Here is a 10,571-nt window from a genome sequence, read left to right on the forward strand (position 1 = left end):
GCCGTTTGGTGAGACGTAGACACGGTGGAAATAGTGTACCCTGTCTGTATTGTTGAACTTTGATACAGTTTCAGGTTGGGTTACATCAGCTATTCTGTGAAGGCCTTTGTTCCGAACCTGTTGCGGTGCTTTAGTTGCGAAGGATTCAGACATGTTGCAGCAGTGTGTAGGAGAGAGATCCCAAGATGCGAGAGAAGTGTGCAGGAGGGTATAGTCACAGGGAGTGTGAAGTTAGGGTAGAGAAAGCACAGTGTGTCAACTCTGGGGCCACCCATGCAGCTGGGGATCTGAAGTGCCCACAAGTGCTCACAAGTGAGTAGGCCTGAAGAGAGAGATCGCGTTTTAGTAAAGTATGACTTCTTGCGTTTATTGCAATGGTTATTAATTGTACTGCACTGATGGAACTTAAATCCTATGAAATAGATGTGGTAGTGGCACCCACCTGAATGAAGTCAAAGTGAGTCAAATACTGCTTTGGCGCCATCTGCTGGGCACAGCTGCAGATGAGCAAAGATGACCAAACCGGAAGCGGAAACGTAAAGGCTAGCTGGTGGTTCCACGTGCAGCAGAATTTTAGTCACAGTGCCAGAACCAGAGTCCTGCAATGAAGCGCCCAGGTATGTGTAGCTGAAGTCTTTACATTTGGCTTGTATAGTCGTTTTTCTTTATTAATCACAAATAATATTGTCTCCAGTTGAATATATATGTGTACATTGCCAGTTAGACTGCTAACACTTAACTAATGACCCATGCTGGCTAGCATTAGCTTGCTAGCAAGCTAGCCCGAGACTTTCATGCGTGTTTCATGTTTTTCCAGGGTTAAAGAAAGCAAGTAAACGTGTGTCTTGCTCCAAACGTTACAAAATACAGAAAAAGGTATTGTGAATTGTATTATTTACTGTCAATACTTAATTATATTTAGGCTACTCCTAACGGTAGCAGTTGCTGTCATTAAGTAGCTAACTAAGTTAGCTAGCTCGGTGGGTTTAAAACCTCTCCTGCGGGGACCTCCATACGTTTCACAATTGTGTTGTAGCCCTGAACTAGCTCACCTAATTCACTTATTCAGGGGCATGATGAATAGTTGAATCAGGTATGCTGGCTAGCTCAGTATATTGTTCTAATAAGCTATGTACTGTTAATTATGAATATACTATATGCGCAATTGAAGTCTTGTCATGATTTATGTCATTTGATTTTAGGTCCGGGAACACAACAGAAAACTAAAAAAAGATGCAAAGAAGAAAGGAGTAGGCAAAAAAGTGAAAAGGGATATTGGAGTTCCCAACAAAGCACCCTTCAAAGAGGATATTCTGAGGGAAGCAGAACAGAGGAGGTTAAAGGTGAGTCCATGAACTGTTTTGTGGTCCTCTCTCATATTTTAGGTGGCAAATAATTAGGCCTAGATGAATGTGTACTCATCTCTTTCCAACCCAGCTTGAAGAAGAAAAAGAGGAAAAAAAGCTTGCCAAGCAACAACAACGGGCTCAGAAGAGGAAGAAAGAAAACGCTCCCAGTAGTGATGGAGACACCAAAGTGAAGAAAGCCAGAAAGGTATAGGAAAATGTGAAGGGCATCAAAAATCATGCACTCATGTAGCTTGACAGTATTTTAACTCCACATTTTAACTCCATAGGAGTTACCGTCACAGGAGGACCTTGTCAAACAGATGGTGCAACAAAGTGACCCAAGGAATTCAAAGAAGCACTTTTGTTCAGAATTAAACAAGGTAGCTAAGATTATTAAATCTACATGTCTCAATTGGTATTAGGTGACCAGGCAAGGAATGTATAGCCCTTGTCTGGCAGAGTTGCTGTGCAAGACAGAAGCTTTAATAAAGACATGCCCTACCTGAGTGTCCCCATGGATTAATATTCAGTCTATATTTTCTCCAGGTGATCGATGCCTCTGACGTTATAATTGAAGTCCTAGACGCAAGAGATCCCCTTGGCTGCAGGTGTCCACAGCTAGAGGAAGCTGTACTGAAGAGGAGTGGAAACAAGAAGCTACTATTCCTGTTGAACAAAATAGGTAATTATCTTAGGGATAAGTCTTTAATGTCAATTATATGTAGATGTAGTGTTATCTTTATTCAAAAGGTAATTCAACTTAACCATAAAATTATTTTTCCAAATCCTGTAGATCTTGTCCCTAAAGAGAATGTGGAGAAGTGGCTGCAGTGTCTTCAGCTTGAGTTCCCAGCTGTGGCGTTCAAGGCGTCTACACAACTACAGGATAAAACAGTGGTATGGACTATGTACATGCAGTGCCTAAGTTTTTAATGGAATTAATTTCACTGACTACTTGGGGAATCCATATTGATTACCGGGTTCGGTCACACGTGCAGAATGTAGAAAATTGGTCATTACTGTGTAGAATATTTGAATATGGATCATAAATGCTTATACATGTTTTTTTGTTAAACAGCAAGAGAAGAAGGCTAGGTTTGCAACTCTTAATGGAGTAGTAGACCAGACCAAAGGAGTGGCCTGTTATGGCAGCGGCTGTCTTCTCCAGCTCCTGGGAGACTTTGCAAATGGGACAGGGAGAGAGGGCTCAGTAAAAGTGGGCTTAGTCGGTAAGGAAGCTACTCCCCTCACCATTATTTAGACATAAACTGCATCTCCTCTCGTAATTAGTATGGCTCTCAAGTGGTGGTATTAAAGTGTTGTGCTTACGAAATTATGATGATTTGTGTGAACTACTGATGTCTGTGACGACTACTACAACGCTGATCTCATCCATAGCGATCGCAGTGTCCTGTTGTGTACCCTATGTCATATTTCGTCTGGTCTGTCTTGTGGTCGTTCAGTTTATTTTATCCAATTATATTATCGTACTGTATGCACACATTAGCCTGTCTTATCTGTTATATGACAACAAGATTATTAATCTTTACGGGTTTATCCTGAACAGTATAAATGCACGTTGTCTTTTACTTGAACCACTTATGCCCTCCGCTGTCCTCTCAGGGTTCCCCAACGTGGGGAAGAGCAGTCTGATCAACAGCCTGAAGGGGATGAGGGCCTGTAATGCAGGAGTCCAGAGAGGGATCACCAGGTGAGTGAAGCTGAACCATTCATGATAGTGATGGAGTCCATTCTATTCGCAGATGGTGAGGAATTGTATGAAGCATGATGAAGTTGAAGATCTGACAAAACAATGGAGTCTATATTCAATCCAACACTGAGCTTCATACACCTCATCGAGGTCTTACCAATTAGGGCAGAACAGTCCAAAACCCTTGGTCATGTCTGTTCACCTGAAAATGCACAAATGCCACTTGTAGCTTACCATCTGACTCTTGCAGGTGCTTCCAAGATGTCCACATCTCTAAAAATGTGAAGATGATTGACAGCCCAGGGGTAGTGGCGGCCCAGTCTAACCCAAAAGCTGCCATGGCGCTGAGGAGTCTTCAGGTGGAGGACAAGCAGGAGACTGTTCTAGAGGCCGTCAGGACCCTCCTCAAACAGTGCAACAAGCAACAGGTGAAACTGAGATCACTGGTGTGAGGAAATGTTTACTGCCAAGTTTGAGATCAAGCCCTAGGTCTGCTGAGCCTACTAATAGTTAATCCTGGACTTTGTTTCAGGTAATGCTTCAGTACAATGTTCCAGACTTCAGAAACTCGTTGGAGTTTTTATCCTTTTTTGCCAAGAAACGTGGATTTCTGCAGAAGGGTGGAGTCCCTAACACAGAGCTGGCTGCCTCTACCTTCCTCAGTGATTGGACAGGGTGAGTGTCATCGTCGTGATTTGTCACCAATCAAATTTAAAGTAAGTTGAGGCTAGCGTGGAAATGAGGATAATTAACGCAATTCTTGAGTTCAAGTGAAGACTTCTAATCCAACTCTGATCCCTCTGCTGAGCCAGACTGAGCACTTCGCCTGGAAACTAGAATGAAAGGTGTTTTTTGTAAATAGTTAAAATGTTTATCTTTTCAGGGCAAAGCTGAGTTATCACTGCAAAGCCCCTGAGAAGCCAAACCTTCCCCCATACCTCTCAGAAGACATTGTAACAGAGATGCAGAAGGGCTGGGACTTGGACAAGCTGAGGAAGAGCAACGAGGAGACTCTAAGAAGTGTGTTAATTTAGTATTTCTCGTTTTACATTTCAGTCATTTAGCAGACGCTCTTCATCTAGTCGGCTCGGGGATTTGAACCAGCGTCCTTTCGGTTAGTGGCCCAACACTCAACTGCCAGGTTACCTTCCGCCCAGTAATGAATGAGTTTGTTGATATACACCAGTGTTTCCCAACTCCGATCCTCGAGTACCCCAACCAGCATACCTTTTTGTTGTAGCCCCGGACAAAAACACCTCATTCTATTTGTCAAGGGCTTGATGATTAGTTGACATGTAGAATCAAGTGGGCTTGTCCAGGGCCACAACAAAAATATGTACTGGTGGGTGTACTGGAGGACCAGAGTTGGAAAACTCTGATGTACACTGAGGTTACAAAACATTACAAACACCTGCTCTTTCTATGACAGACTGACCAGGTGAAAGATATGATCCATTATTTATGTCACTTGTTAAATCCACTTCAATTGGTGTAGATGAAGGGAAGGCGACAAGTTAAATAATGATGTTTACACCTTGAGACAATTGAGACATGGTTTGCCATTGAGGGTGAATGGGCAAGACAAGATTTAAATGCTTTTGAGCGGGGTATGATAGGTGCCAAGTGCCCTGGTTTGAGTGTCAACTGCAAAGCTGCTGGGTTTGTCACGCTCAAGTTTCCTGTGTGTATCAAGAATGGTCCACCAGCCAACTTGACACAGTGGTGGGAAGCATTGGCAGTCAACATGGGCTAGCATCCCTGTGGACTGCTTTCAACAACTTGTAGAGTCCATGCCCTGACAAATTCCACTGTTCTGAGTGGAAATGGGTGCAACTCAATATTAGGAAGGTGTTCCTAATGTTTTGTGCAGTAAGTGTATGTGATGACTGACCTACTCTCCTCCTAGGTGTAAAGTTCCCAAACCAGGCCAGCAGCATCGTCCTCCTTTCTAAAGGCCCCACTGCCGGAGTGCTGAGTGACAGTGACGTGGTTGAGGACAAACCTGCTCAAGGGCCCACTGAGGAAGAGGAGGAGATGGAGGGTAGCTGTGCGAACCAAGAGGTAGCTGAAAATCTTTACACTTATTTCTCACCTGATAAATCAGATTAAAGTAGGATCAGTCTGTTCTAGCATGGAAATTAAGACAAATAACGCAAGTCTGAGTTAATGAAGACATCTAATCCAACTCTGATCCCACTACTGAGCCGATTGCCTTGTCTGGAATTTACAATCAATGTATAAAATGTCTAAACTATTCTTTTCAGGGAAGATCTAAGCTATTACTGCAGAGAAATAAAGGCCTTTGTAATGGAATATCTTTTAATTTCAGGATGATGGGGTTGAAGAGGTGTCTGATGCAGATGAAACGGATGAACCACAGATAAAGACACCAGTCACAAGTAAATCAATATTAGAGACCAGCTTCATTCCTGTTATGTTCCTTATTAATATAGGATCGGTCTGTGTGGAAATGAGGACACTAAAGCAAGTCTGACTTTAAGTGAAGACTTCTAATCCAACTCTGATCCCACTGCTGAGCCAGACTGAGAACCTTGCTTGGAATCTAGAATTAAATGGATGTATTTAATTTTTTCCCTCGGGAATAGCTTATTTCCTGTTACATTCCCAAACAAGTCTGTCAACATCACTTAACTAATGATTTCTCCTTTTTGCAGAAGAACCAGCCAAAGTGAGGTTCCAGGTTCCTGTCCCAGTCAACATTCTCTCCTCAGTCCAGACAGATGATGCCTATGACTTCAACACAGATTTTAAATGAACATCTATGACCTTCTGGCTGCGTTTGACAGGCAGCCCAATTCTGGTTAGTTTTTTCACTAATTGGTCTTTAAACCAATCAGATCAGCTCTGAGAAAAATTTGATGTGATCAGTCAAAATAACAATTGGTGGAAAGAATATTAGAGTTGGGCTGCCTGTGTAAACGCAGCCTTTGTTTTTCAACTCTCTCATATCTTAACCTTACTAGCTGTACTGGCACCATCTGAAGTTACTGTTTGAAGGCCTGTGTGTGTGTGGATGTAACCTGTAACAATGTTTTGCCTTTTGCGTAAAGGTCCAGCGGTAAATTGTTTAAGATCTGTCCATGTTCATTGTGAATTATTGTATATAGCCTGAACACAAATAAATTGATCCATATTTTGGCTCAAGTTGTGTTCATCACCATTTTAACTGGAATGAGAAAGCACAACAGCTCAACCCCACATAGGATGTTCAATTTTAGTTTGCCATGGTGTTAGGTTGCCTTATCAGGACCAAGACTCAATGTGGTTGACTGTAAAAGCAGCTTAATAAAACAAAAGGATGACCATTTGAAAATGTACATTGGTTAGATTAATCCTTTTGTACAAAGTAAAGAAATGGTGTAACTTAACACAATGTTTAATACTTTTTGTGGATTGTGTAAATAAGCTACTTGACAATTATCGAATTCATAGCCATTTCAGCTGTTGCACATGTATTCACACTAGTGGTTTGTGTGTATGACATCCATCCTTAGCACAAAAGGCATGACACTGCTAAATGCAATCAAGATAAAGGATAGTAGGCTTGTGTAAAGTTGTGGTAGTGATCCTGATATACAAATTGCTTATTTTTATTTAACCAGGTAGGCTAGTTGAGAACAAGTTCTCATTTACAACTGCGACCTGGCCAAGATAAAGCATAGCAGTGTGACAAACACAGTTACACGTGGAATAAGCAAACGTGCAGTCAATAACACAATAGAAAAGTATATACAGTGTGTGCAAATGAAGTAAGATTATCGAGGTAAGGCAACAAATAGGCCGTAGTGGCGAAATCATTACAGTTTAGCAAATAAACACGCTGTGTAGAAGATGAATGTGCAAGTAGAGATACTGGGGTGCGAAGGGATATATATATCAAATTAATATGGGGATGAGGTAGTTGGATGGGCTATGTACAGGTGCAATGATCTGTAAACTGCTCTGATTGCTGATGCTTAAAGTTAGTGAGGGAGATATGAGTCTCCAGCTTCAGTGATTTTTGCAATTCGTTCCAGTCATTGGCAGCAGAGAACTGGAAGGAAAGGAGGAATTGGCTTTCGGGGTGACCAGTGGAATATACCTGCTGGAGCGCGTGTTACGGGTGGGTGCTGCTATGGTGACCAGTGAGCTGAGATAAGGCGGGGCTTTACCTAGCAAAGACTTATAGATGACCTGGGGCCAGTGGGTTTGGTGACGAATATGAAGCGAGGGCCAGCCAACGAGAGCATACAGGTCGCAGTGGTGGGTAGTATATGGGGCTTTGGTGACGAAACAGATGGCACTGTGATAGACTGCATCCAATTTGCTGAGTAGAGTGTTTTGTAAATGACATTGCCACATTCAAGGATCGGTAGAATAGTCAGTTTTACGAGGATATGTTTGGCAGCATGAGTGAAGGATGCTTTGTTGCGAAATAGGAAGCCGATTCTAGATTTCATTTTGGATTGGAGATGCTTAATATGAGTCTGGAAGGAGAGTTTACAGTCTAACCAGACACCTAGGTATTTGTCCACATATTCTAAGTCAGAACCGTCCAGAGTAGTGATGCTGGGCGGGCAGTGATTGGTTGAAGAGCATGCATTTAGTTTTACTTGCATTTAAGAGCAGTTGGATGCCACGGAAGGAGAGTTGAATGGCATTGAAGTTCGTCTGGAGGTTAGTTTACACAGTGTCCAAAGAAGGGCCAGAAGTATACAGAATGGTGTCGTCTGGATAGAGGTGGATCAGAGAATCACCAGCCGCAAGAGCGACATTGATGTATACAGAGAAGATAGTCGGCCCGAGAATTGAACCCTGTGGCACCCCCATAGAGACAGCATTTTAAAGGATAAGGAGTTAAAGTGCAAGACAACCGGCAGTAACAAAACATTGATCCTTGTTCTAACAGCATCAAAGTGAATGTCTAAGGAAATGGTGATCTTGGCAAATTGTCGCAGGGGACAGTTCCTGAACACTACTTCATGTTATAGATATACATTATCTTGTCTCATGTGAAGCTAAGCACAGAACCATGGGTGCATCTCAACAGTCTTAAGTAGCTGCATCTGCATTGATGTGAAAATATAAGACAGAAGGAAGGTTACTAGACTATTGAGATGTAGCCCAATGGACTAAAGGAGCCTAGCAATCCTTATAGTCCAAGGACCTTACATGTTTTGTTTAGAGAGCAGATTGGCTTGGCAGCCAAAACATTCAAATACTCAATCTAAACGTAAATAGATTATATATTGCGGTACAGTTCTAGAAAAATTATGCCCTCTACTTTCAGATCACATCAAACTAATTTCATAAATGCAGAATATACACACTCTTTAACTGGTTTTAACACAGTTGCTGGCTACAGTATCTTTCTGTGACAGTGTTAACACCTTTGTGGCATCCGTTTACACACAGGTGTTCGGAGACGCAGATAGCTAATTAGCACAGGTAGGTAGTCGAATCTGTCTTCAGTCTGTTTTCCGTAAACAAGCGCTGTAACATGGATATGGCCGTGTGGGAACGCTAACCCTATAAAGGTGTGTAGTAATTTAACCTTTGTTTTCTGAAAATGATTTCTTGCTGATATGAAAGATACGTTCCTTATGTTTCCAAAACCGTACCACAAGCGATGCGTGTTCAAGTTCTGACCGAGCGTTGGGACTTTTGAGAAAAACCCCTGGTCAGAACATACTATCGGCAATAGGTGCGAAGGTAGCTAGCGTTTATGAATGGGGTAATTTAAATGTATGTTATGTATGACATTCATTTCTCTCTGCAACATCCTCTTACACCATATGGAACATGCCCTGTCTCTGCCTGAGATAAACAACACCATCGTGGTATCACGTTAGGTGTATGTTAGGGTTCCTGAGAAGTCACTGGAGGACGGGCAGATGAGCTGTTGTCTGGTCACATCCCTGCTTTAGTCTACTTGTCCCCTGTATGTTTTTGAACTGGGTGGAATTTACCCGTGGGATGTTGAATATACCACTTGTCCCAGACTTCTGTGAATGAAGAGGTCCTGAACCATTGTTTGTAATGTTCGTTCCAATGGAGGAGTTTGGCAGCTTTCACAAACTGGGGAGAGTAGCGGTTTCCAGCACCAGTAGCCCCAGAAAATAGAGGAATACTGAATATTTCTATGCAAACAAAGACCAACAGCTTGCTAGTTTAGAGGAGAATAAACTGTACAGGGCAATGATGATACTCTAACTATAACCTTTATTTGTACTTTTCCATACAACATTACACCACTAAGTGTGCCAGGGCTGTCTGCAGCTCATCGTTAGGGAAACATGGACAGACCATAGTAGTACAGTTCTTACCTGATGTGCCACATGGGGTCGATGCTAGAGTGGTGTTTCTAGAAGACAATTAGCAGGGGAGGTGTGGTGATACTCTGCCAGTCTTACTGTACAAGTCTTCCCTGACAATTTTTTTTATACAATTAAAGCAAATGAAAACTCAAAGGGAATGCTTTTCAATTGTCTACAGTGAATGTCTATTTGGATTGATTTAATTGATATACAGTGTAGATATTTTATTTCAAAATAATCTCTGGAGTGCTGAGGGAATTATGCCCCTGAGGCTGTCTGGCTCTGCTGGTGACTTACTGTGCATTGAGCTCCATCCAGTGTACCAGTTGGCTGGTGATGTTGTGATGCTTCGACTCCGTCAGGTTGGCCACGATCACCCCAGGATTAAAGGAACACGTGTTGGCACTCATGCCCAGCTTCTCGATGGCCTTCTTTTTAAAAGCCAATATAGTTGTTCTAAAGGAATACATACTTAAGATAATTAAAACGTTGACATTATTTGATATGGTATCAAGTACAAATATGAAGGGGGGAAAATGCTTTCATACCATTATGTAAAATAAGACCCCTTCTGTTCATTCATTTATTATATTGAGGTTTTATTTCCTTTGTGTGTCATTGTAGAGTCCACAGCTTGTGTTGTGTACTTGGTTCCCAGCTCCTCGAACGATGTCCTTTGTGGATGCAGAATCACTGTCATCTGACAACGCAGCTGCATGCCGACTTTAGGCTTGTGTCAAAAAGCTCTTGGATGTCCCCTGCAAATATATCATATTCATATGTCTAGTATTCATTCGAATCAAAAGTTTATTGGTTGCATACACAGATTTTCAGGTGCAGAGAAATGCTTATGTTACTAGCACCAACAGTGCAGTAGAATGTCACTCAAATATAATAGAAATACCTGGAGACCAAGGGATGGCCCCCACTGTGTGTCGCCAGGTTTATGAAGGGGGTTTGTCGCCTGCGTCCAGCTAGGACCCGCTCAATGGCGAGCTGGGATTCGAACCGTTGGGAGTCTGCCTCCCCGAAACACCTCTCTATGAAGGTGGTTTTCTTAGTAGCGATTACTTCCATGAAGAGGGTGGGTGAGCTCCATGCTTTATCGGTAAGTTCTGAGTGCTACCGGATGGACCCCGGTGGGAGGAGTATATCGCTCCGCCCCAACCCTTCATTCCTCCCGAAGGTTTTGTC

General features: G+C 42.4%; 1 protein-coding gene, 2 non-coding genes and 1 pseudogene across 3 annotated transcripts; 3 read left to right on the top strand and 1 right to left on the bottom strand.

Moving 5' to 3' along the window:
- Positions 1 to 524: 524 nt before the first annotated feature.
- On the top strand, positions 525 to 6,396 carry LOC120059726 (guanine nucleotide-binding protein-like 3). Its single transcript, XM_039008784.1, has 15 exons — positions 525 to 617; positions 818 to 876; positions 1,203 to 1,343; positions 1,438 to 1,554; positions 1,637 to 1,729; positions 1,896 to 2,031; positions 2,143 to 2,246; positions 2,428 to 2,578; positions 2,973 to 3,060; positions 3,311 to 3,488; positions 3,593 to 3,735; positions 3,944 to 4,080; positions 4,967 to 5,121; positions 5,390 to 5,459; positions 5,736 to 6,396. The coding sequence occupies exons 1-15, from the start codon at positions 605 to 607 to the stop codon at positions 5,834 to 5,836; spliced, it is 1,686 nt and encodes a 561-aa protein (XP_038864712.1). The 5' UTR covers positions 525 to 604; the 3' UTR covers positions 5,837 to 6,396.
- Positions 3,125 to 3,200, top strand: LOC120028519. The gene has a single exon (XR_005473461.1). It is a non-coding gene; the product is annotated as a small nucleolar RNA SNORD69 (small nucleolar RNA).
- Positions 5,525 to 5,600, top strand: LOC120028511. Its single transcript, XR_005473460.1, has one exon. It is a non-coding gene; the product is annotated as a small nucleolar RNA SNORD19 (small nucleolar RNA).
- Positions 6,397 to 8,988: 2,592 nt separating the features above from the next.
- On the bottom strand, positions 8,989 to 10,454 carry LOC120020603 (annotated as a pseudogene).
- Between the last annotated feature and the right edge of the window lie 117 nt (positions 10,455 to 10,571).

This window comes from Salvelinus namaycush, chromosome 2, assembly GCF_016432855.1.
Source record: "Salvelinus namaycush isolate Seneca chromosome 2, SaNama_1.0, whole genome shotgun sequence".
In the NCBI taxonomy this organism is placed as follows: Eukaryota; Metazoa; Chordata; class Actinopteri; order Salmoniformes; family Salmonidae; genus Salvelinus; species Salvelinus namaycush.